Source organism: Callorhinus ursinus, unplaced genomic scaffold (genome assembly GCF_003265705.2).
Source record: "Callorhinus ursinus isolate GAN/ISIS: 27379988/994484 unplaced genomic scaffold, GSC_fseal_2.0 scaffold26, whole genome shotgun sequence".
Lineage (NCBI taxonomy): Eukaryota > Metazoa > Chordata > Mammalia > Carnivora > Otariidae > Callorhinus > Callorhinus ursinus.
In genome coordinates, this window is record NW_027397088.1 from 6,031,495 (window position 1) to 6,059,332 (window position 27,838).

Consider the following 27,838-nt stretch of genomic DNA (forward strand, 5'->3'; position numbering starts at 1 on the left):
CCGATGTGGGACTCGATCCCGGGACTCCAGGATCATGACCTGAGCTGAAGGCAGTCGCTCAACCAACTGAGCCACCCAGGCGCCCTGTCAGAACCTTTCTGAGCAGAGTCTTCAGGGCCAACATAATCATCTGCTGCTCTCCTGGCAAAGGGCCCTGGGCCTGAAAGTAGGCCCACCTGTTCCCCAACTGGCAAGGAAGGTGCACTTGCCAGGCTGTCCTGGGGAGCGCGCCCTGGCCCCCACAGGTCCAGAGGCTGTAGGTTTGAGTCTATAGCTTTGAGTCTGTTTTGAGTGTGGATTCACTGGGGATGTCTGAAGAGAGCCAGTCTAATCTTTTTGTTTTTGAAAGGGCGGTTTAGCATTTCAAACTGGGAGGTGACAGAGACAATTACATAACAGAAGAAATGGTGGCACAGAGTACTTACAGACACCTTTTCTAAGCAGTTTTCTACTCTGTGCAACTTTATGCTAAAGGATAAAACCAGTCTGGGAGATGCTTGCCAACGTCTACATCAGAAAGTGCCAAAGAACTGAATCTGAGTTTATGCGAAATAAGGACTCAGGCTGCTTGTTTTTTTCCAAGTTCCAGTGCTAAAGGAGCCCATAAAATTCAACCACTGATGCCTGGAAAATGCCATCGTCCTAGAGTTTTCAAAATGACAACTCATTTACCTGCCACTATCAAAGTACACGCAAATATGCAGATTGGTTTCTTTCCCTGATTATCGTATTATCTTTTCATGGCCTTCCTTAAAGATCATTTCCTAGGCTTGTCTGAATGTGGCAAAGTTATTCTGTTGCTAGATAGATAACTGGAGAACTCAACGAGGGTTATCGGAATCCGAAAGTTATTCTAGAAGGGATTGTTTCATTACATTGCAAGACTTCTGAATTTGACATAAAGAGAAAACTACAGTATTTAATATTGCTTCTTTTTCTGAATTGTTTAGAGTCAAGCATGAAGAAGGGTTAGGGATGTATGTATATACATATACATATATATGCATATATATGTCATATAGTATGATATGATATGCTGTCAGCTGAGCTGGTATCTCCTGATGATGCTGAACAAGCCCTTTCCAAAACCACTAGGCAGAACTGAGGGAAATCATAAGGGACTTCCCTTCCATATTTTATAAACAAATTTACTGCAAGTAAGAGAAACGAATGGAAGCAGAAATGGAGCTTATGGTGTGGTTGTTGCTAAATCAAAGAAAAACAGTGAAAAGGATGATTTTTTTAGAGGGTGAGAAAACCAACCGAGAGCAGGCTACTTGGCCTCTGACTCTCTAATTAATTTTGCAGAAAGAGGGACATATCACACTACCCAGGAGACCATGCTGCTGCAGATGTTCCAGAGAAAGAGAACAGCAAGCACAAATCAAGGTGATCCCTGGCACTTCTACAAGACAAAGACAAACACACCTTCCAGGGTCCATTCTGGGGTCAGTAGCTAAGCAGCTGTGCCTTACATCATTTGCACCTGCAGATACACCTTCCATGTGGCAACAAAATTCAGCTTCCTCACCAACGATCATGTCTCCAAGAAAAGGGCAACATCACCTTGAATTATGATTTGAAAATACTAGGAAAAGTAGAATATATTTATGTTCTTTGACATATGTCAATGCATAAATGTGTAAATATATCTTAGAAAGGGGCAACATTTTTTTAAAAGTTTCTCATATTTAAAGATCAACCTTTAGTGAACGATGAAAATGCAGCTCCCCAGAAGGATGCATTCCCTGAGATTCTGGAAAGCTGATATTTTCCTTTATGTTCTCCTTGAGTTCAGTAATATGATAGGTCATCTTTCTGTGTCTATATGAATAAAAGGAGCAGTTTCATGACCCTGTGGTATAAATCATAAACACCAAAAGCAGAGATGTCCAATTAAGGGGGATATGTCAAAGTTTACAGCTCTTAATTAAAGACAGTACATCATCAAACCATCTTACTTGTCGACGAATTATTCCAAGGTCTCTTCTGGCTTTATTCACTAGGGCTTGAATTTCTACAGGATCCTTTACATTCTTATTTTCTCTGAAGGCATCTCTTATCCTCCTGACAGCGTAAGTTCTAAATGAATTCAGGAGAAAAAAAGAAAAAGTGTCAGCAGTCTGAAGCTATGCTTTTAAGTGAAATCAAAAGCCTTTCCTTACGAATTAACTGTCTGTATTCCCCTGTGGATAATCCACTTAGATCTTTGCTCTTGGGACAGGCCCATCTATTACTATTCTGGGATGACTAAGCAAACAGATTAGGGAAATAAATCTAGCACAAACAATCCACATATAAATGGCAAACTGCTACTGAATTGCTCCTTAGATTCCTGGTTCTTTAGTTATTCACATCTGAGTTCTCTCCATTAACATGGATAATTGAACCTTTGATGTACAGAGACAAAGCAAGAATTAAAAGAGGTGAAATGATGCGCCACATATTCATGCACCCAGACAGTGATCTATGCCTGACTCGGGTCAACTCTCCAATCTTGTCCTATCTTTTAGCTGTTTATTCCTCTTGTGGGATATAACATATAAGGATCCGTGTTGGGATCCTACCGCAGTGGAGAGTGGAGATTATACCAAAATGCTTTCCTCCATCTTTTTTTTTTTTTAGATTTGAGAGAGAGAGGAAGACAGAGAAAGAGCACGAATAGGGGGAGGGGCAGCAGGAGAATCTCCCTGAATGGGGAGCCGGACACGGTGCTCAATCCCACAACCCACGAGATCACGGCCTGGGGCCGAAACCAAAAGTTGGATGCTTAACCAACTGAGCCACCCAGGCACCCCTGCCTTCCTCCATCTTTAAAGTGTATACATATGCACATATGTGCACATACAAACACCCTCTCCCCACCAATATAAATTACATGCAGCACAGGACAGCAGTTCAAGAGCACGGTTTCAAATCAGATAAGCTTGGCTTTGCTCCAAGCTCCCACTGTTTGTGTGAACTTGGGCAAGATTCTTAACATAAGACCATGTTTCCTCATCTGTCAAATGGGCATAATACCACCTACCTCTCAGGGCTGCTGGGAGGATTCAGCTTTATCCTCTAACCCAATCAACAAAAGCTCTTCTTCTTAATACCTTAATACATTAGTACCCCTCTCTCTTGATGTTAGTCTCACCTTCATCCCGCATCCTCAGGGTCACACCACGGTGTGTGGACAGAGGGCAAAATGGTCTGGATAATCAAGAGTACTTAACCTGATGTGTCCCCTACGCAGTCATGGCCTTAACCCATGCCCTTCCCATGTACGCAAGACTGAACACAAGAGATGAAGGGGGAGGAGTCCAAGTCAGTCACAGCAAACACCATTTTCTCCAGTCCTTTTATGATCTCACATGGCTCTGCTTTTAACTTTAAACACCAGCTAAAGAATCCATGTGAACCTGTTAATAACATTGCACACAGAGGCAAAGAGATGAGAGAAGGGGAATATAACTTCTTTGGGAGTTTGGGAGTATGTTCGGGGAGATGGATATCATTTACTGGGGAAAAACTTGTTTTAGAGAAGACTACTTTTGTTTTAGATCAACTTTCCTAAAGTAAAAAGAAATTCTAAATTAAAAATCCAAATGGCGGGTCCTTTGTGTTTAAAAGCAAAAGTAAAATGAAATCTTGTGCCGTTAAGAATTGTGACGGAGAAAGGCAGACACTTTTAGGACGTAAGCCACTGGACAGATGTTCATCTGAAGCCTTGGTGAACCAATGGGAGTATCTGCAGAGGCGCTCCTGGGTGTTCAGGATCAATCTTGGGACAACTGTGACCGGAAATGGAATCCCTAAAGTAGCAGATACTATGTAACAACAGGGGCTCCTTCATTATGAAGTCTTGGAAAGAATTTTTACTCGTTAACTCTATCAGATATTCTCCTGTATAGCTGCTAATCTAACAAGAGTTTAGACTATCTAGGAAAGCTAAAAGCAATTTCTGGGGTACTTTCTTACACAGCATGATGGTTATTAACAACACAATACCACTGTCCTTCCTCACACCAACACATTCCTCAAAACAGTTTCTTTGTTGGTGGTGATGGGAGCAGAGTGGACACCATAATTTAATTCTAGGATTTTGTTCCACACGTAGGACTGGTTTTAGAACAGGAATTTACCCCAAGAGTCATCTGTTGTTTTAGTTCTTCACTCAGGATGCTGCACGGGATTTTTGGAAAAATGAAATGGTCAATAGTAGTCATTACTAAATTCATTTTTCTAGAAGCTAGTGACTAGCCCAGAATAGCCAGCAAAAAAGGGAGTATAACTTGGAACATGAAGTTTGAAGTTCTTCTAAAGTTTAAGGAAATCAGAAAATAACTTAACGGCCCTCAAAGATTTCTATCAGTTGAGCTCAAGGTACAGCCCTTTACAGTTGGCTGTGCATTCTTGTTGTCTCCCCAGATCTCCGAAGTCCACACTTAAAGGAACAAAGTTCTAGATGTCTGAATTAAATGTGTCTAAAGCAATCAAGAGTTGTCGTTCCAAATCTGAATGCACCTCTAACATGAATGATGTGGTGATGGCTCTCTCTTCTCTTTCTTGTTCCTCGTCCTCCTCGACCGTCTAAAACATACAGTGTTTTCCTTTGCCCCAGGAGAAGTCACTGCACTGGCTCAGAACCATGTAAGTAATTACTACTGCATGAACAATTTTTCAGTTCTATGAATTATTTCTTTTTTATTAAATAGATTTTTAATTTTTGGGGGGGGAGGGGCAGTGGGAGAGGGAGAGAGAATCTTAAGCAGACTCCAAGCCCAGCGCAGAGCCTGTCGTGGGGCTCGATCTCACCACCCTGAGATCATGACCTGAGCTGAAATCAAGAGCTGGATGCTTAACTGACTGAGCCACCCAGATGCCCCAGTTGTAGGGATTATTTCAAATGATCATAACTTCGTGAAGGTAATCACAAATCTGCCCGAACCTTCAAATTTCATAGGAGAGGGCTAACCACCCATTGTTTCAGTTCTGCCCCCACCTGGTTTTTATCCTTTGCATTTTTTCCACCACTACAAGGAAAACCATTTATCCTTGAACACATTCTGGCTATTGGCCTCCTGACCCTATTACTGAGCAAGAACATTTCGAAGAAAAATGTGCAGCTGCCGCACATGGGATGATCCTAGTATGAGTCAGATGCTGTTTGAAATAAAGCATGAAAAATTAACAAATAAAAGGCTACACAACAGTAAGAGCTACCAACTCTGGGAAAGCAGACCACATCCACAGAAACAGTAAGGCTATGCTGCTCATACAGTCACTCTCCCTCTACGCTCCTGAAGCTCTGCGGAGTTTCTTCATGCTTCTTTGTGCAGATTTCCATTTGGCTTTCCCTTTCCATCCCAGCCTTTGCCCTTTGGTCTGCCGTGAGATCTCCGAGTGTATATGGGTTCTACTGACTATCCTTTCAGCATTGCAAGGATCCAACTCCTTTATGAGATTCTTCCACCCACTGTAATGTCCCAGCTGCAAAATAAATAGCAGACAGTAATGAAAGCACTGTGGTGCCCGAGGTCTTGCTTTACTTTCTCCCCTTCCAATGCAGGCCCCGATAATCACAGCACTTGGAGGCTCACATTGGTTGTAGCATCCAAAAGGTGTGATTGGGAAACAAGCTGATATAATACCCCTCATTTGCGTCAACCTTCATCACCACCCCACCCCACAATCTGGTTTCTCTGCTTATTCATCCTGTAAAAACACTGGTGCTTTTTCTTTCTTTCCCCAACCCCAAGTATCTCAATACCAAAACAATTTGACCCTTCTTTTAGCCTTTCTGGGGCAAACTCCTTCAATTGCTTGGAAGGACAAGTGCTCCATCAACTTGCCTTAACTCAAATTCCTTTAGAGCCATGAAGAGAAAGCTGCTTAATTTTGCCATGCCTTCAGATTCCAAGGGACTGAGAGGAGAGTGCCATTGTGTTCTGGGATCTTACCCCTGCTTATGGGTCATTGGTTCACCCTTAACACATCTTCGAGGCCAAGCTTTCTAATGAAACCATGCTGTATGCCCCGACACTGTTATCTGCTGACTTCTTGATGTCAAGTCTCAAGATTCATCAAGGCTTAGTATCCAAATGGCACTCAGTGCATACGCAGGCCACTTAAAAAATTAAACTTAAACTTAAAAAAATCATCATAATTTTTAATAAAAATAAGATCCTTTGAAGTCAATAATTTTTATAATGAGATCGATGACAGTGTTTGCCATTTTTTACTGAGTTATCTACATTTGCTTTACTGATGGAGAGTTCCACAGCAAGTTGGTGTCTTGTCCTGCTCTCTGGATCCACTAGTTATTTGTTCCTAGGCTACTCTGTGAGCTCATCTTATTCTGCTGCCTCTTCTATGTTGTATTCTCTAGGGTTCTCTACTGGATCTCTTTTCTTCTAAATAAAATCTCCTCCACTAACTGAATCTGTGCCTAAGGTTTTATACTATCATATATATGCCACTGGCTACCAAGTCGTTCTCTAGTCCCAAATCCATATAACCCAATTGCCTCTTGGACTTGCTAACACAAGACACCCACTATTCCGGGGCGCCTGGGTGGCTCAGTCGTTAAGCGTCTGCCTTCAGCTCAGGTCATGATCCCAGGGTCCTGGGATCAAGCCCTGCATTGGGCTCCCTGCTCCGCGGGAAGCCTGCTTCTCCATCTCCCACTCCCCCTGCTTGTGTTCCCTTTCTGTCTCTCTCTGTCAAAATAAATAAATAAAATCTTAAAAAAAAAAGACACCCACTATTCCTCCTACAGCTTCTTGTACTGAACACTTTCAAACTGAAGTCACCATCCTCCTTCCTCCCTAGCCCCAGTGGCCAGTATTCCCTTTGCAGGTGGGTGCATTTTCATAAAGCTAACTAAGTCAGACATTTGGGGATTCATCCTAAATTCCCTCCTTTCCCTTAACTCCTTATATTCAATCAAGCACAATATTTCATTGTTTCAACCTTTTACATCTCTTCTGAATCACCTTCCACTTCTCCAAACCTTCAGCTCTAATCTTGGTTCAGGCTCTTATCTCTCACACCAAGGCAAAAGCCTTGGGATTGTGGCATGTGTGATGTACAATAAAATGGATACTAACAACAAGAGAGAGAAAGCTCAAAGACCATTTGAAGGTCATGAGTACTCTGGGTGGATAACAGGGTGAGGGACAGATCAGAAAGCTTCCTTCTTATGAATATAAGTTCCCACTAGAATATAAGCCCCATGCAATAGGGACTTTTCTCTTTTTTGTTTACCACTGCATCTAAAGTGCCTGGCTCAGAGACTGTACTCAATAAACACTCAGGGAATGAATAAACTTCTTATCAGAGGCAATAATAAAAAGATCTTTAGGAAAAAGGCCAATAATCAATAAGGAAAACACAACAAAGAATATGAAACTGAAAAGGAAACAGAATGAAAAGGGTTTGCAGCACAAAGACTGAAATAACCTCTGAGAGGTAGTGGTTACAAAATGTGCACTGAGAATTCACTAAAGAAATATGTACTGAATGCCTATTATATAAGTACGATACTAGGGCTACAGAGGAGAGCAACAAGGTTTTGGACTCAGGGACTAGCTAGGAAATCTACAGAGATGAAAGAGGAGGTAGAAGTCATTTAAAGTGAACACAGAAAGGCTAAGGAGAGTTTTGGGGGTCAATGGAACAGTTCTTAGCTTGTCCAGAGTAGTGTTTTCACAACTTCTACATTTGACAAAACATTGAAATTGTACACTTAAAACAGATGCATTTTATTATAGGTAAATTATTTCTCACTAGGGCGACTTTTTTTTTTAAAGATTTTATTTACTTGAGAGAGAAAGAGAGACAGAGTAAGCATGAGCAAGAGGGGGTGGGGAGCAGAGGGAGAGGGAGAAGCAGACTCTCCACTGAGCAGGGAGCCCGATGCGGGGCTCAATCCCAGGACCCTGAGATCATGACCTGAGCTGAAGGCAGACACTTAACTGATTGAGCGAGACCCAGGTGCCCCTCTTCACTTGGGTGACTTTTAAGGAAAATTGAAAAAATAAATAGTATTGGAGTTATATCACATTTGCCCACTTTTAAGAAACCCAAAAAGATACCACCAAAGACTGCAGTGCTAGACAGTGATTATGTACATGGCTGAAGTAGAAATTAATGCTGTATTACAGAAACCAGGATGGAAAGTCAAATCTGAAACAGAAAAATTATGTAAGTTGATGAGAAATATGTAAGAAAAAAAATTAAGCTTCAGAACAGGGTAAAAGTACATAACCTATGAATAATAAGTGTGAACAAACCGAACTGGGTAGGTAATTAAAGTTATAATAGAAGAAAATGTCCCAGGAGTGATTATATAAAAATTGAGAAGACTCACTGGATTTAACAACCAGAGTACAATGCCAAGATATTTACTTATAAAACCCTGAAGTCCAAGGTCAAAGAAAAAATAAGAGGGGCGCCTGCGTGGCTCAGTTGTTAAGCGTCTGCCTTCCGCTCAGGTCATGATACCAGGGTCCCAGGATCAAGCCCCGCATCGGGCTCCCTGCTCAGCGGGAAGCCTGCTTCTCCCTCTCCCACTCACTCCCCCTGCTTGTGTTCCCTCTCTCACTGTGTCTCTCTCTGTCAAATAAATAAATAAAATCTTTAAAAAAAAAGGAAAAAAAAAAGAAAAAATAAGAAAGGATAAAGAAAAACCTTGAAGTAGGTAATAGAGAATGGAATATAGATAAGTATATCCTCAGACTTCCGTTCTCAAAACTGCAAAGAAAAAGGCGGCTCTCCACAGTCATTTGTTGTCTTGACGGCCCAAAAGGGGGAAGAAAATAGTATCTATGATTGATGGCACAAGTACCATGCTCAGGACACTGCGCTAAGTACTGGATATACATGACCTCATTTAATCCTCACAAACTATGGCTCGGAGAGATTCAGAACATTTAGGCCAATATTACATGCCTAGTAAGTGGCAGAGTTGGATCCCGTACCCAGTTGACTAGTCTTTGATTTTCAACTCTAAGCTGTGCCTCCTCCAGAGGTTGATAAACTCTATCCAAATTTTGATAAATACTTGGTATAAGCCAAGTTGTTAATCATTTGAAAAGGCATTAAAAAAAATTGTCTCTTGCTTCACAAAGCTTAAAAAGATCATTTGGTCTCTCAACGCTGCTTCAAGTGTTCCTACAAATAGTTCAAGCACCAACAATGTCTTATGAAAAGACAAGTAGCTGACGGCATAACGAGGGAAAGAACTATTGATAGAAGCAGCAAGAGTGAGTGAAATAATCGAGATTAATTGTTTTAAAAAGGTGGACAGTGATCAATAAGAAGAGCTGTGGAGTGAGGAGGTGAAGTTACTATCAGAAAACCTACTTGGGAGGCCAAGGCTTTTTAGTCTCAGGGCAGCTGTAAATAAAACCTACTACATACTTTTCTGTTAAAATCCCCTAGCGCTTTCCATTATCTTCGGGAGAAGGGTCAGTATACTCCTGTTCATCTCTCCCACTCTATCAAGCACCCCTTCCAGCATGGTCCACCAACTCCAGCCATATGGGAAGACTTACAGTGCCCTCAGTCCTCTCTCCTTATCCTGCTGGTCCTCCATATGGGGAGTGTCCTCCCCCAGCTTGATTCCTTGGCTAACTCCTACTCCTCCTTAAAGACCTAACCCAGTTAGAAACAAATATGACAAAAGATTAATATCCTTAGCATATAAATAGCACATATAAATCGAGTGGAAAAGACATTAGGCCCAGAGAAAGTAAATAAATAAGAATCCAGAAACAATAATTCACAAGAGAGCACAAAGAGGGACTAAATTTAGAGAGATAAATGGACAGAGATACATGAATGTTCAGCCTCAGTCATAATGAGAGAAATGCAAATAAGGTACGATTTTCTGCCATCAAATTAGCAGAATTTTTTTAAAAAAAACAAAGGGTCTTTACATCCTGCTGGTAGGAGTATGAACTGTACTTCCTGTGGGGGAAAATAGCATAGTAATGTGTAATAAAGTTCGTAATTGTTTATCCAGTAATTCTACTTAAAGTAATCCTACAGAAATAACCTGAAATATGCATGAAGATATATATTGAAAGATGTTCATTACAGCACTATTTGTAAGCATTAAAAATAAAAACAACCCTAAATGTTCAACAATGGAGAAGTGGCTACATAATTTATGAGATTATGCTTTTAAAATCAATGTTTCAAAAAACTTAAAGTCCCAGGTGCAAAAGTCAAAGGTATTAAAAAATGTATCAGTCTCCCTCCCAGTTCTTCTCTCTAGATGCAACCACAGCAGTTTCTTATTCGCCTCTCAGAGAGTGGATTCTTGCTAAAACCCCTGTATTTTTTTCCACAAGTGGCAGCACTCTAAGCATACTGCGTACTTTTAATTCTTCAATTAAAATGTATCAGTAAGCATTTCATATCAATACAAATGGAGCTGACTCATAAATGGTTGTGTCATATTCCACTGTATGGATGAATTAGGATTCATCTGGCCAGGCTTTTATTAATGGATATTTAGTTATATACAATCTTGCTCTTATAAACAATGCTGCAATTAAGCAATATCCTTGTTTCCTGTAGCATCATGTATGTGTATCTGTGAGATCAATTCTGAAAAATGGAACTTATAAGGCAAAGGACATGTGTATTTATGGTTTTAATAAAATTTTGTCCAAATTCTGTGTAGAGGTTCCACCAGAAATGTATATTGTGACTGTTTCCTAACACCTTTGCCAAAACAATGTTATCTAAATTTCTGATCTTTGCTCATCTAACAGGTGGAAACAGTATCTCATTTAAAAACATTTTTTTGAGTTATAACATGTAACATTATATTGGTTTCAGGTGTACAACATAATTTGATACCCGAATACATAGTGAAGTGATCACCGCAATAAGTCTAGTTGACATCTGTCACCATACCAAATGCACTTTAAGGACTTACTCTCTTGGCAGCTTTGAAGTATGCTCTATATAATTGACCAGTCAGCATGCTGCATATTACTTCCCCATGACCTAAGTTATAACCGGAAGTTTGGGTCTCTTGACACACTTCACCCCTTTTACCTACTCCCCAACCCTTTCCCCTTTGGCAACCACCATTCTGTTCGCTGTATCTATGATTTTGGTCATGTTTTGTTTAGTCACTTGGTTTTTTTAGATTCCACATGTAAGTAAAATCATATGGTATTTGTTTTTCTCTGTCTGACTTATTTCCCTTAGCATAATTCCCTCAAGGTTTGGCCATGTTGTCATAAAAGGTAAGATTTTATTCTTTTTTATGGTTGAGTAGCATTCCATTTTATGTGAGTGTATGTATATACACCCCCCCCATCTTTGTCCATTCCTCCACTGATGGACACTTAGGTTGTTTCCCTACCTTTGCTATTATAATGCTGCAATGAACACAGGTGGGTGCATACGTCTATCTGAATTAGTGCTTTTACTTTCTTCAGACATATTCCCAGAAGTAAAACTGCTGGCTCATATGGCATTTCTATTTTTAATTTTTTGAGGAACCTCCATATTGTTTTCCACAGTGGCTACACCAATTATATTCCCACTAACAGTACATGATGATGGTCCCCCTTTTCTTCATACTTTTTTTCTTTTAGAGAATAGTCATTCTGACAAGTGTGAGGTGATATCTCATTGTGGCTTTGCTTTATATTTCCCTGATGTTGAGCATCTTTTCATGTGTCTACTGGCCATCTGTATGTCTTCTTTGGAAAAATGTCTGTTAAGACCCTCTGCTCATTTTGGGGCAATGAAGCTGACCACCTTTTCACAAGTTTAAAGCCATTTATATTTGTTTATATCCTCTACCTTTTTTGAATTGAATGATTTGTCTTTTTGATTCATTGTAAGATCTGGTGTGAGAAGCTGAAATGATCTACCCAGTTTGTCATTTGGCTTTATGATATCTGTGTGTTTTTGTCATGTAGAGATGTTTAGTGTTCACAGAGTCAAGTGCATCAATTTTTATTTTGTGGCTTCTGGGTTAATTACCATATGTACAAAAGCCCTCTCTACTGTGAGATCACAAGAAAATATTCACCCATGTATTCTTGAGAATCTTCATGGATTAATTTTTTGTTTCACTCTTTCTGGAATTTATTTTAGTGGAAGGTGTTGAATACGAATCTAACTTTAGCTTCTAAGGTAAGTATCTTAAAATGAAGGATATAACTATATACTCAGAATGACCTCAATTGTGGAATATATAGGTACAGAAAAACTAGAAGGAAATACAATGGCATGTTAAAATAATTGCTTTCAGTTACTGGGGTTTATGCTTTCTAAATTATTACAATACCCATAATTTCCTCATAATGTTTAAGTTCCTAGTGACATCATAAAATCAGTAACATACTTCAAAATAAAGAAGAGTCAGCAATAGAGAAGGCTCACTTTGTGGGAGTAGAGATTGGGTTTTGAGTCTCTGGTGAGAACGTCCAGGCTGGCAATAAACTTGAAACTCACTGATGAAGAAGAGTGAGGCACAACCAGGGGAGCAGATGCGATTGTTCAGAAGAAAGCAGTAGGATGGGAAGAGAAGCCAGCTCTGGAGACAGAGTAAATATTTAAGAGCAGGCAGAGGGGATGAGAGTAGAGGCAACACAGAGAGGAGACAAGAAGACATACTTTACACGTAGAGAGTAAATAAAATTGTCACAGTCCTACAAAGGTTAAGACAAAAGCTGAAAAGGGCTCCAATGAAGTTTGTAGTTAGGATGTTATTAGTAACTTTAGCAAGAACAACAACAGCATGTATTTATTGACTACAATGTAGTAAACATATAGAAGAAAAAAAACCCCTAAATTCTTGGAAATACACTCATAAATAACCGAGCCTAGAAAAATTTCATTATACAATAAGAGAATATTTTTAGAATAATGAAAAAGATTATGCATAAAATCTTTGGAATGAGGTCAAAACCATACTTAGACGAAAATTAATGGCTTAGGGTGCCTGGGTGGCTCAGCTGGTTAAGCGACTGCCTTCGGCTCAGGTCATGATCCTGGAGTCCCGGGATCGAGTCCCACATGGGGCTCCCTGCTCAGTGGGGAGTCTGCTTCTCCCTCTGACCCTCTTCCCTCTCGTGCTCTCTATCTCTCATTCTCTCTCTCTCAAATAAATAAATAAAATCTTAAAAAAAAAAGAAAATTAATGGCTTATACAGCCTTTTTAGTAATAAAATAAAAGCAGAGTTTAATAAATTAACAATATTTCCTAATATTTTAAGATTTTATTTATTTGAGAGAGAGAGAGAGTGCACCTGTGTGAGGACGCAAAGGGAGGGGTGGAGGGAGAGGGAGAAAAAGAATCTCAAGCAGACTGCGCTGAGCATAGAGCCCAACACGGGGCTCAATCTCACGACCCTGAGATCATGACTTGAACCAGAATCAAGAGTTAGATGCTTAACAGACTGAGCAACCCAGGTGCCCCTTTCTTAACATTTTAGAAAGGCAAGACAGTATCCCATGAGAAAATAGGAAGAAAGAAGGTATTGTTAAAATGTGTCAAACAAATTAAAAATGAAAAAAAAATCAGTGCAATTAGCTAAGACAACTGAGTTTATTCTTTCACATTATGGTTTCTGGGATATACATCAGAAAACAAAATTATGAGGAAAAAAGAGAGTAAGGAGGATTGGAAGTTTGAGAAGAGGGATTTAAAAGAATCATTTCAGCAAATGAGAGCATGTGCAGACTCCAGAACTTGCCAAACAATGAGAAGGGGCCAGCTGAGGTTGGAAACAGCCAGAACAGTGGTACCAACTTGCCAAAACACAGTGATTCTTCTTTTTCTCCAGTTGTGGTTGGTTGCCCAGGTCTAGTTATGGGAAAGACAGATGTTTGAGGAATCCATACTTGCAGATTTGACAGATGAGAGTAACAGAAGGGCAAGACAGAGAGTGAAGACAGAAAAATGTTCCAGGGCTCAAAGGAGGTGGTGGTAGGAATTTCTTCCCCTGCATGAACTGCTGATTTTCTAGGTGCCCCTGGAAAATTTTTTAAATAGTCTCTTTTGGGCGCCTGGGTGGCTTAGTCGGTTAAGCGTCTGCCTTTGGCTCAGGTCATGATCTCAGGGTCCTGGGATCGAGCCCCACACTGGGCTCCCTGCTCAGTGGGGAGTCTGCTTCTCCCTCTCCCTCTGCCCCTCCCCCCTGCTTGTGCTCTCTCTCTCTCTCTCTCTCTTTCAAATTAATAAAAAAATAAACCTAAAAAAATAAAGTAATAGTCTCTTTAAGAAAAAAAAAGCTTAATAAAACAACAGAGAGAAGGAAAGGTACCACCATCCTGTAGTGTATTCTGAACCTAAGGCCCTGGAGGAAAAGTTTATAAGCATTCTGTCTGGGTTTCCTTTTTGGTGCTTAAAAACATTTAATATCTTTAACCTATAATTCATCAAAATTGAACTTGTAATTATCACTTGGATCCTTCCTCACAGCCACTGACATTTTGTTGCAAACAAGATTTTTCAAAATGTAAACCAATTTATCAAAGTAAAGGCCACCTATAAAACTGGTCTGGCTTTCTGCAATAAGGCATACACATCAAGTAGTGGGGAGGTCCAGGCTTCTCTTTTATTTGGTTTCAGACATGGCCGTTTAGACCATGCAGGCTCAGATCCTTAGTCCATTCTTCACATATTCCTGGCCTGAAAGATGAGCATGTCCTTCATCTGTGGAGTCCTGAAACCACTCTCATTAGGGGAAACACAAGATAAACACTCAAGTTATTAATTGTCCTCACATTCACAAATCTTACGGAACTGGCTCTATGTCTTTTACAAGCTATCCCTGTGGCATAAAGGCTCTGTGTTCAGGGATACGGTTTTCTGGCTCTGTTCCTCCTGCATTTACCAGAAATGAGCTTGACCTAGCACCACAAAAGCAAGTTCAGGTTTTCATTATGTAATAAGAGATAAAAGTCAGGCTACAGAATACAATTTTAAAAATTTTCTTTTAAGGCGCCTGGGTGGCTCAGTTGTTAGGCATCTGCCTTCGGCTTGGGTCGTGATCCCAGGGTGCTGGGTTCCACATCGGGCTCCTTGCTCATTGGGAAGCCTGCTTCTCCCTCTCCCACTCCTCCTGCTTGTGTTCCCTCTCTCACTGTGTCTCTCTCAGTCAAATAAATAAATAATATATTAAAATTTTTTTTCTTTTAAATTATAGTGTGAACTAGCCAGTGTTAAGACATGACCTTTAGATGATTTAAAATGTATGGCGAATAACTATCCACAGGAAGAATATTCAATTAATTACTTCTGGATTTTCCATTGGAGGGGGGGTGGTGTAAAGCAGGAATGATGGAAATTCCTCCTGGTCATTAAACTCAAATGTCATTAAAATTTCCTATCAGTGCTGCTAAAAAGGAGCCAAATAAAATGCCTTTTGTTTTATTCTTTCCTCCTGCCATCACTCACCAGCAACAATAAATGAGCAAAGAAGGAAAGACAAGAGGGAACAGATAAGTCATCTAGCTTGTGCTCAATGTATTATTAAGGATAATTCACATACAAAAAAAAAATGCAGAATGATTCTCCCTCCCCCTTCTTACAATGTGTGAAACAGTAGAATATTTGCTGGGTTATTCAGAAGGAAAGAAAAACCTACATAAAAATATTCCAGGTATACAGTACCCATACCCATCCATAAGAAAACCAAAAACCAGGAGATAAAATAAAAAAGGTGTCAGGTCCTGGAATCATGATTGCAAAGTACAGTCAAAATCCTGGTGAGCTTCCCCTGAGTATCCTGGCTTTGGAAAGGACAGCAATAGACAAGTTGGGTCTCAGTTCCCTCAATCCCTGAACACTGGATTGAATCCAGGGCATGGGAGGCCGTTAGCTAACTTTATTTTGCTTACTTGGAGTTAAAGGGTTCTGAACACTATATGTAAATTTATGCAAATGAAAACATTAATCACAGCCCGAGATTTACTGACAAAATCTGGTAGCCTTTCCTCCGTTTGGAGAGCTTTAATTTTGCTTTTCATGGAGAAGAGGCATCTCTAAAGTCTTGTCTAGTCTAAAAATTCTATGAATTTAAAAATGCAATTAACCTCTATGTCTCCTGGGATGTCATAAGCAGCATGAGGCATGGATTATCATGCACTATAATAAAGGAATGGTTATTTTGGTCTAGGTGCTATATTGCCTTGAAACAAAGTTTGTTTGCTTGGCCATCTAACAAATAGCTTGTTACTGTATCTTTCTTCCAAGTAGGTCAAAATATTTCCACGTATTACATAATTTATTTCCATAACATCTTTGTGAATCATCTAGTAGGTGTTTGTGTGTTAGGATTTAATTTTATTTTAAAGAATTTAAAGACTTTAAGACTGAAGAAAATCCAGCAAACGTTTGCATTTACAAATTTGGTTGCTGTTTATCATACTGCTTTTTCACATTAATACTGACTAAAGAATATTAGAATGACACTTGCCATTTATCTGCCAAAATGACAATAAAGTACACATGGTAGGTCAAACCACAAATGCAGTCTCAAACTCTGACGATTAATATAAACCTAAGTCTCCTCATTCTGCCATAGGACTGGCAGCGACAGGCCTCTTTAGTCGTGGGCATACTACATCTCTCCCTTCAGGGCACGCGGTGGCAGAAGGAAGCTGGCCACAGGCTGTCCCTCTAAATTTGCATGTCCTGCTTACTACTTACAGCTCCCGTCCAAAATCAAGTCTTGACAACTCTCTTGGGATACAGATGATTCTCAAAGGTGGTGACACTTTCTGGACACTTTAGGTGCATGCCTTGGTTAGGAGGACATGGCATTCTAAAGACAGGTAATTAAATGTCATTACACTGACAGGAGCCAAGATGCTTTACAGAAGTGTGAAGCAGTGCAGCAGAGGAATGTACAGTGTGGCTAATAAAACCCTTCACTGCATGTCACTGGGCCTTTTCCTTTGAAATCTGATATTCTTCTTCTAACTGCTTAAGTCCAAGGTGTTAGCAACTGCTGCTCTTTGGCTACTGACCGCAGGTCTAACTGGTAAAATATGAAGGGCTTTCCACCCCGTCACTTATATTTTAGTACTGAAAACTCAGGGATGAGAAATCTGCAACACACTTTGATTTTGAGTTGCATGAAACTTTTATTACTTGGCCTCGATCTAAGGTCGACTTTTCAATATACATAAATGCTAAGAGCATGAAGGCATTTGGCCTCAGTACTGTCTGTAATTCCATGATCCATTAAGCCCAGTCCATAACAACAAACAGCACATTCACAGTAGATACCGAGCAATCAGTTTAATGCAGGGAGTACAAACTTAAATGAGTTCCATCTTCTTTAACTACGTCCTAAAATTTTAAAACTGTCCACCCTGCATTAAAAGCCACACGAGTGTGATAAACTGTAATTACCTAGAACCATCATCAATGGATGAACAGAAAAAGGCCAAACTCTCGGCCCGTGTTCAATACACTGAAGTTCAGCTGGGAAGCTTTCCTCGCTGCCATTCTTTGGCAAAACGTGTTTCTTAGAAATAAGGAGCTCTTAAGGGTATGATCAACCACAGCAGGCAGAAAATGGGTGATCTGGCAGATTAGGAGAGGACCTACCTTCTAATTGCCTAGTTGTGCTTTCAAGAGCCTAAAGCAGGTGAAAATCAGATCTGACAGCGTTTTCCAACATGTGTTATGTGAAAAAAAAAATACTAGTATCCCCTTGGGAAGAGTTACAAAGATATTTGCATATTAAAGCGGTAAAGAAACCTGGAAACATGGGAAGACAAAGTTAGGCACCCAGATTCATTCACAGAACCTCTTCCCATGCCCGATAATACCCATTACATTTTGGGAAATGCTGATCTGGACAGACCTTCTACCGAGCCTGCTTCTTTCAGGTTCAAGAGCTGGAGACTGAATGGGCAGGTCCCAGGCCCTGTGCAAGTCCTGCTCAGTCATCAAACCCTTCTCTCACAACAACAGCTAACTGGTCTTAGCACACTGACTACACACCAGGCACAGCCTTGTTACTTTACTTGTATCTCCTTTAACCCTCTAGCAACACAGCCTAAGAAGGACATCCGCTGCTCTTAGGTGTGTGAACTCCATTAATTACAGCAGAGATCCTCAACAGAGATCCCCAGCCCCTTCTCCCCCAAAGTCACCTACCATACAGATTCCACAGCCAGTCCCAAGTCAGATCACAGTAGTAAAGGGGATCAGAACATTCTGCCCCCAAATATGTCACTCTGGTATTTGGTTACTTTAAACATCAGGCAATTGAGAAACAGCAGATGCAGGAAGGGCTGTCTGTCCTTTCTGCCCAAAAAGCAGGGCATAAATTTCCCATGAGAAAGGTGTCCTCCCAGTACCAGGAAAGAGAGAACATTCTTATCACTGGAGATGGGGAGACTACACCAAGATGAGTCTGCACAAACAAGCCACACTAAAACAACCCTTATGGGATGCCTGGGTGGCTCAGTTGGTTAAGTGTCTGCCTTTGGCTTAAGTCATGATCCCGGGGTCCTGGGATTGAGCCCCACATCAGGCTCCTGCTCGGCGGGAAGCCTGCTTCTCCCTCTCCTTCTGACCCTCTCCCTGCTCATTCTCTCTGTCTCTCTCTCACTCTTTCAAATGAATGAAAATTAAAAATAAAAAATAAAAATAAAACAACCCTTATATCCCATTAGTTTCCCCATATATTTCCTACTTTCCTGTAATATACTACCCCCCCAAAGCCACAATCCTTTTCTGTGCCTAGTCACTTCTCCACAGTTTATCACCCTTTGTAAAAAGTGGAATAATAGCCCCCAAGTCTAACTGCTTTTTGTGGGGCTTCACTTTTCTATGTAGCCATCCGCATGCCCTATAAAAATATTAACACAAAACAGAATTTGTATGCTTTGTCTCCTGTTAATCTTTTCAGTTTAATTTGCAGGTTCCAGGCACAGAACATAAGGACTGTCTTATGTTCTTCCTCTGCTACAGTGGCCTGTGGGATTGCTCAGGACCATGGGCAGTTCTGGCTTGAGAAGATGCTGATCAGTCTGTAGATGTGGTACCTGGTCTTGCCTGAGTATCTCTGATCAGGTTGCGATTCTACAGCTCTTTCCCCAGCTTGTCCCTTCACTACTCCTCCACTGAAACTAACCACCTTGCTTTGCTTAAAGAGAGTAGTAAAAAAATCAACTCCAATTTCAACCCCTATTTCTTAAAATGGCCTATACTATGTATCCTTCTATCATGATATTAAGAAGAAAGTAAAAACTCTCATTGTTATTTAAGATGACTAAATTTAGCACCACTTTATATCTGAAGTATTAGTTTTGGGGGAATCTTTACCATTATTTAAAAATATTTATTTCGTATGTAACCAATATCCCTGAATTAGAGAGGATGGCACTTTGGGAGATGCAATTATTAGTGAAAGGAGCGTCACTAGCCCATGTGTTTGCTCACTCATCACTCATCCATTTAGCAGCAGGTACGGGGTTAGGTACTGAAGGTTTGAGGGGAAATAGGCCAAGGCTTTGCAAAGCTCATGGTGTCAGGGACACACTCTACATTACTATCACAAGACTATATATGCAGTGCTCTGAGAACAGAGAGGAGGGAGGGAATAGCTTGGCCTGGGGGTTTGGGAAGTCCTTCTGAGAGGCTGACCTCTTTGAAAGAGGAACAGAATTTTGTCAGAGTACAGCAGCCGTTCTGCAAAGGGAGGCCAATAATGAACTTAGAATTCAAAATTCCATATTTCCATATGACTGGGAAACGTATGGAAAAAGCAAGAGGAAAATATGGAAGAAGAACAGAGAGTTTTGGAGGAAGGAGAGAGGGAAAGAGAAAGACTATCTTTTTTAAACATGAGTCTCTGAGCATGGGATGGAATTCTCTGGTAATATTTAGTTGCTAGATTAAGGGAGAAGGAGAGTACTTTCACAATAAAGTTGTAGTTTTAGTATTATAGCTCGAAAGCAAAGTTTAGTTCCCACTAGTGAGCACATCCAACTCCCGTACGCCATGGCTTCATGGCAGTCCCACTCCCAGGCCACCTCTCAGCCTCTAGCACTTTGTTTCTGGTCCTACTGTGTACCCCCATTACACTGCTTGTCCCCTAGGGTTTATGGCCAGTGTGTCTACCCCACCAGGTTCTCCATCTCTTCAAGACAGGCACCCTGACCCTATTCATCTTTATTTTCCCATGGGCCACAGTATGCTTTGCTCATAGTAGGTGCTCTACAACTACTGTTGAATTAAAAAATTTTATTTAATTAGAAAACAAAATACCAAAAACTATCATAAAAATCTGTGACCCAATGGTACATGTAAGATTTCTAACCCAACAGGAATAAAAATTCAATGCTATTTAGCCAGAATTATATACAGCAATAAACTGATACTCATTAGTATTTTTTAACCTAACAAGCAATTTTAGAAATTATTTTTTATTTCACCTACTAACTACACGTTTATATCTTTTCTTCACTATCATTTAATAATTATTATAGTGAATTACCAATGTTAGACAGTTCTGGAAATAACTTACATCTATCTCCACCTACTGCACATTATACTTTAACATTTCCCATATTAAGCATAATTTGAACACATCATCACAATTCTATTCCTGCAACATCAAATATGTGGAGTTAAGTTACTTTAGAATACTTTAGACAGAAAAATAATCTGGTTGTGTTAGTCTTAAGTATGTAGTTTATGGCCTGTTCTTTTATCTGTGTCCAAGTTTTACTTGGTTACAAAGTAGTTTCACTGGAAAACAATGTATTTATTGATTGACTGCCACTGAAAAAATTTGAAAATTTAAAATGTTCTCCCTAGTTTAAGATTAGTACATATTAATTTATTTAATTTATATTTAATACAGAATTCATTTGGCTTAGAACCAGAAAAAAATGTCATCACTGTGCTAAACGCCAAACTCTACCCTTCGGAGGGCAACTATGCCCACAAAACTACGACCACTTGAAAAGAACAAAGTACAGTAGTCACCCCCACCCCATCTGCGGTTTTGCTTTCTGAGTTTTCAGTCACATTTGGTTAACCACAGTCCTGAAGCACATGATCCTCCTTCTGACGTATCCACGGAAGATCAACAGTTGCCTGTAACACTATGTCATAGTGCCTACGTCATGCATCTCATTGCATCTCATGTGGGCATTTCATCAGCTCACACCACCACAGAAATAAACAGTGAGTGGATGCCTGGGTGGCTCAGTTGGTTAATCTGCTTTCGGCTCAGGTCATGATCCTGGAGTCCTGGGATCGAGTCCGCATCAGGCTCCCTGCTCAGTGAGGAGGGAGCAGTGAGGAGCCTGCTTCTCCCTCTAACCCTCCCCCCTCTCATGTACTCTCTCTCATTCTCACGCACTCAAATACATAAAAAAATCTTAAAAAAATAAAGAAAAAAACAGCGAGTACAGAACAGTATTCTGAGAGAGAGACACCACATTCACATACCTTTCCTTATGGCATATTGTCATAGTTCTATTTTATTACTGGTTATTGTTGTTACACTCGTACTGTGCCTAATGTATTAAACTTTATCAAACATATCTAAGTATAGGAAAAAAACTTCGGGTATACCATAGGGTTCTGTACCATCTGTGGCTTCAGGCAACCACTGGAGGTACTGAAATGTGTGTGTGTCCTCCCCCCCGCCCCTGGCCCCGACCACAGATAAGGGGAACTAAAATATCGCCCTCTCTGAGCATAGAGGGAAAGGTATACCTGCATGCAGGTAAAGAGGTTTTGACAAACATGCAGAGTGGTCTTAAGAGACAATGGTTTTGAGCTCAAAATATTATTCTAAAAACTCAGCCTTAGATAAAATTTCTGAAGTCAAAGCCTTAACTTTTGGTACATGTTAAGTGGCTTATAGCTCAAAATAACCCTGTAGGATAAACCATTTTAGTTATATAGGGGTTCATTTTATCACCGATTGATTTGAGTGTCTCATCTGAAAGTTATTTTAAGAAAGATGGTCTACCATAACAGCCTCTTACAAAAACCGTGATGGTCTAGAACTGGCGTGCTTTGAATTGGAGTGGATCTAAAGTTCTTAGAGGCCTCTGGTTCTGTCCATGGCAATTCCCTCAAGGTAAAAGTAAAGCTTTCCCTTTCTACTCAGTTTAGATTTTGCCTGGGAGTATAATTTCACTCACTGCTGCGCAAAACAGATCAAGTGTCTGACTGAAGTTAAGATCTATCTCTGTAGGAATGACTGAAAGACAAGCCCTCTATCTATTCCACTGGATACTCAACTCTATCTGTGGGTGGCGCCAGGGACCTAGAATCTTGGGTCTCTAGTGAAGCTACCTTATTCCCTGTGCTCTGGTGCCATTAGCCCACATTACGAGATGCCAGAAGAAACTATCCTTTGAAACTGACTGTATTTATGTTAAGGATGTTGCACTTCATGAGAGAAATCTCTTGAGTTTTCATGCCTGCAGAGTTGTATTTCTAAGCACCTGGCTGCTTGTATATCACGGACACTGTGACTCCCGTAACCTTCACGATCTTCTCTTCGCATAGGCTACTGGGAAGCTTGGAGCCAGACCGGAGGTTGCTCCCGGCTGCCAAGTGTCCTGTCTTCTCAGAGCCCATTTTGCTTGTTAACCTCATTCCAGGTCTCATTTTGGTTTTCCTACCCTTATTTTCCTGATTCTCACTTGCAACACACATACAATCCTGATTCACTAGTTAAAACATATTGAGGGGCTCCTGGGTGGCTCAGTCTTAAACATCTGCCTTTGGCTTAGGTCATGATCCCAGGGACCTGGGATCGAGCCCCGCATCTGGGCTCAGCGGGAAGCCTGCTTCCCCCTCTTCCACTCTCCCTGCTTGTGTTCCCTCTCTCACTGTGTCTCTGTCAAATAAGTAAATAAAATCTTAAAAAAAATATTGAAACAAGTTAGGGATAAAATTTAATGCAGCTTGTTTTCAGTTCATTTGAGAAAAGATGAGGTTGCAAAATTTCTTATTTATTAATTGAAAATTTGGAACAATGTTAAAAGATGGTCAGGTTCTCACGCTAGCCCAAAGGAATTTAATTTAACCACAACATGGCAAGATGCAGTATTAAGAAAAGCTACTGTCATTCGAGACAAGTTCTGCAGGGTAATTCTATATTCATGTTAAAAAAGAAATTTTTCTTATTAGAGAATTTGTGTGTAAAGATACATCACTGATTACCCAAACTCATATAGGCACAAGATACATAAGTTAAGTCAGCTAAGAAATTCATAAGCATTTAAGTAACAGAAAGTCTAAGGGCCTTATAAATAATCCACATTTTATTCAGTCAAGTTGACTTGCTCTTTTTCCCTTATACAAACAAATAACTAAAGGTAATTTAACTCAGTCAGGGTAGTGAAGTGAATACAGATCTTTGAAGAACAAAAAAAATGTTAATTTTATAATCCTATTTATTTTGCTTATGCTTCTTCATGATAGGACACAAATGCAAATTTTGACTCAGGGTCAAGTCTTAATTTTCTAGCAGCAGAAAATGAAATCTATTTGAATACCTGAATTTTACAAATTTGACATATTTCATATAGATAAACATAATAATGTCTTAGACATAGTTATTCATAGGTCTAGACGATGGCTTTTATTTACTGGGCTCTCATTCAGCATTTATGCATTTGAAGTCTACCTAATCAAATTTTCTTGACAAATCTTGGGCTTCTAAGGGAAGAATTCTGCTTCTATTAACCCTTGGTGCTACTTTTAAATGCATGACTTCAGAGAGTGGCACCATGGGATTTGGATTTAGAACTGGTGTGCTTTGAATTGGAGTGGATCTAAAGTGGCAAGATGAAGGATGCCTTGGTGGCATTAAGAACTGAAGACACAGATTTGTAGAAGGCTGTTATAAAATCCAGACAGAAACTGCTGAGGGCCAACTAAGACAGTCACTGTGGGGATGCAAAATTTCTGCTGGTAAGAGAAATATGGGAGAGACAATCCACTGGGCAAGAAGATGGACTACGGATAAAATAAGGAGAGAAAGTAAAGTGATTTCTGGCTTGAGAGCTGAACATCCAGACAATGAGAAGGAATGCAGGAGGGCCATGTTTGCTGGGATGGATGCAGAATTTTGTGTAGACACACTCAATTTGGTAGCATACCCAGAAGCTGAAGGAAGGCTTTGGAGAGAAGGGTTTGCAGGTTAGGGGAAAGGATAAACCAAGGGTGAATCATCAGAGCACCCTGGGTTGAAGCCACAACATGAAGCCACCCTGGGTTGAGGCACATGTAGGGAGGTTGTGAGAAGGTTAAGGTGCAATAGAAAGGAGATCCCATATTGAAGGAAGAGAAGTAGAGGAGGAGGAGTGTCCCAAACAGGGAGGAGACCAGGAAGACAGTGGTGTCCTGCATGGTGGGGGGGGGAGGGGGAAAGATGGTGATCCTGGTAGCAAATGGGCTGAAGACAAAAGAATAACAGAAGGAATTTGACAAGCCAGACTGTAGTGGAGTGAGGAGTAAGCTGAAGGGGACAGTGGAAATCATGTGTAGACCATTCCTACCATGAGCAGGCTATCAAGGGATCGTCTATAGTCCAAAGAGCACAAACCACACTGGTCTTTTTTCTACAGGGTTTGCTATTGGCTCTTTTAGAGTAATGTTTTCCTATAGAGGCTGGTTGTCTGTTTTTTAAGGTTCCTTTTGGCAGAGGCTCTCAGCCACCATAAAGGAACAGATGCAGTCATGGGGCAAGACAAGAGCATGAGCAGACAGAAGCATGGGAGGGAAGGCAATGATGGCAGCTGGATGCTCACATCTCCACAGCTCTGGTTTGGCACCAATCAGGAAGGAACTGGGCCTGTGGTCCAGAAATATTTCCTTCCCTTAGGGTAAATGTGGCTATGTGGTCTTGCACCAAATGGGACTCATAGCACCACAGATTCTCCTTGGGAAGATTGACATTAGGTCGTCAATCTAGCTCTGCCAAAGCTAGCCTCACCTGTTTTCTACTGCTGAAATTATTTAGGGAAATTAAAATTATAGAGTACAAACTCTGACCTGTACTTTGAAGTCAAGGGGTAGTAAGAACAGAAAGAGATCCACAGTGATGTTGGTAATAGCTCCCCAGTAGGTGTTTTCACGGAGAATTTACCTGCACCTATCTGGCAGGACACCAGGACACATGAGTCTATCTCTTATGAAAAGAAGCCCACCCAAAGAAAAAAGAGCAGCATCTTCCTGCGGAGACAGGTGGTGGTCGAGAAGGCTTCCTAACCTGCGTCCACAAGAAACATGGGGAAAAGTGTTGGAATTGGAGGACTCAGGTGTTAACTTAGTTCCCAATCAGCTATATCATTTTAGGTTTGCTACTTTACTGCTCTGAGCTGCAGTTTCCTTACTTGCAAATTGGGGGAAATTAGAAGGATCTGCGGGGCCCCTGGGTGGCTCAGTCATTAGGCGTCTGCCTTCGGCTCAGGTCATGATCCCGGGGTCCTGGGATGGAGCCCTACATCGGGCTCCTGCTCGGCAAGAAGCCTGCTTCTCCCTCTCCTACTCCCCCTGCTTGTGTTCCTGCTCTCGCTGTGTCTCTGTCGGATAAACAAAAAAAATCTTTAAAAAAAAAAAAAAAGAAGGATCTGCTTCGTGGACTTTTTATGATGGTTAAATGAGATAATGCAAGGAAGGGCCTAACATGTGTCTGGCCCATGAGAAATGTTTAAGTATAACAAAGCTATTATTATGATTGTACTTGTAAAATGGAGTAATAATACCTATTTCATAGTGAATCTACACTGAATAAGACAATGCATACTGAAGTACATGATATATGGTGCTTGATACACAGCATGTGATCCATCAATGTTAATTCACTTTGGAGTCCCCCTCTCTTCTTTTTTCCCCCCAAACACTGGGGGAATCTGTGTGAATATGGAAGAGATATCCCTCAGGCAGTAAACAGCCTCAGTGGCAAGGGCTGATTTTATTAACATGATTTTAATCAGAATTTGAATAAAATCAGTCCTCCTAATGCTTTTAACCCCTGGAATGAAACTGTAACTAAGCCTGAATTTGGTAAATACGTGTGTGAGACTACTACCTACAGTGGATCTAGTTATCAAAGTGCTGGAGGGCTCCTGTTACAACACAATCTTACTAGAATGAAAACTCTAGGAACGCAGGACTCCGATAAGTTTTATTTTCTGCTCTATCTCTGGTGCCCAGCAGAACGCCTGCTATACAGTGGAAGTTCAATAAATATTTGTTAACTGAGTGAGTATGGCTCCCAGAGATATGTGATATGTCAGTGCCTTTGTCAAAAAGTTACCGTCCACAAGGACTGGGCGCCTGGGTGGCTCAGTTGGTTAAGCAACTGCCTTCGGCTCAGGTCATGATCCTGGAGTCCCGGGTTCGAGTCCCGCATCGGGCTCCCTGCTCAGCGGGGAGTCTGCTTCTCCCTCTGACCCTCCTCCCTCTCATGCTCTCTGTCTCTCATTCTCTCTCTTGCAAATAAAGAAAATCTTAAAAAAAAATAATAAAAAAAAAAGTTACCATTCACAAGGATCATGGAGAGGAAAATAGACATGGGAGGCCTAAAGGCAACTATGGTGTTGGTGGTGGACAACTGAAGCGCCATAAAATAATGATACATGGCACTGGTCTGACTCAGGAATCCTGGGATTCTAACAAAGTCCTTCATCCTTAGTGATGTCATAAAATACAATTATTTCAACCTAAGCAAGACAAACTCAAACACTCCCAACCATATTATCGCTACCTTAATTTGAAAGTGCTTCATAGATTATGAAGCCCTCACACATAAATTCTCATTTAATAATTTGCTGGCCTGCTTGCACTTTTTAGGAGAGTCCCTACGATAGGCAAAGTCAGGGAGGGGGAGGTTTAAAAATAAAACACAATATAAGTATGACAAGATTTCTGCTCTTCAAGGACTCAAAATACAGCAGGAACCAGCAAATCCTTCAAGGGCAAATTCTGTTAATTTCATCCGTCTGCTCTATCCACACTTGACCCAGGTGTTTTACCTCCATCACGGAGGCAGATACTCAGGACTCCAGAGAGATTTAAGACCCTGGGAGCACAAAATGTGGGTTTTGAGCCCTGCTGTCCATAGCTCCCAATCTCTTGCACATGTTAAAGACTTCGAGAATAGAAAAGAAATCAACCAGATTCTCTTTTCTTAGGTTCTAATATTCTGAACACATTTGTCTTCAGGCTGGCATATGAAAATACAAAGGAATTGCAAAATGAAAACAGGCTGTGCTGAAAGGTAATAACTCTTTCTTCCATCCTTAAAGAAGAAGAAAAAAAATGGAAGATATAGTAAAAATAAACACTGGATTCCCTCTTATTCCTCAGGGTTATTAGAAGGATGCCAGAGACAATCCTCTGTGATAATTGTATGCCTGAAATACATGAGGTTTTCCAGGTGATTGTGGAAATAACATTATTGCCAGGAAACGACTGCCTAGGTTAGTAGTAGAGGTTATGAAAGAAGAAGTAGTTTTTGGCATTTTGGTTATTTTTAATTAATTAAAACAAAGAAGCTTATTTTCTCTTTACCATCTTGCACTGGTTCTTCTGACCTTTGAAAATTCTTCTCAGTGAAACAGATGGTGGCATCTTAAGAAAACAATGTGTCCACAGTCACTACCAGTGACAGACAGTTCTGACAACATGGACTTTTTTTCTTCCCATACCAAGTTTTGTTCCTCGCCTGAGATGTCTCATTTGTTCATCACCTGAGATGACTCAGAGTTTTGGGAGAATTTTTCCTTGTGTTTTTATTTTTTTAGAAGGAAAATGGAAGTGGCTTTTAAGAAACCATATGGCCCACACATCTTGCTTTCTGAATCGAGT

At 40.6% G+C, this 27,838-nt stretch overlaps 1 protein-coding gene across 8 annotated transcripts in view; it reads right to left on the reverse strand.

The window, feature by feature from the left end:
* LYRM4 (LYR motif containing 4) overlaps window positions 1–27,838 on the reverse strand; it is a 264,652-nt gene that overhangs the window by 222,735 nt on the left and 14,079 nt on the right. For all 8 annotated transcript variants that reach the window (XR_012373806.1, XR_003211969.2, XM_073877543.1 and 5 more), the window contains exon 2: window positions 1,962–2,082. Coding sequence is in view for 6 of the 8 variants with exons in the window: in XM_073877543.1 (XP_073733644.1) it covers window positions 1,962–2,082 (121 nt within the window). In the remaining 2 variants the exon portion in view is untranslated. The remainder of the gene's footprint in view (window positions 1–1,961; window positions 2,083–27,838) is intronic.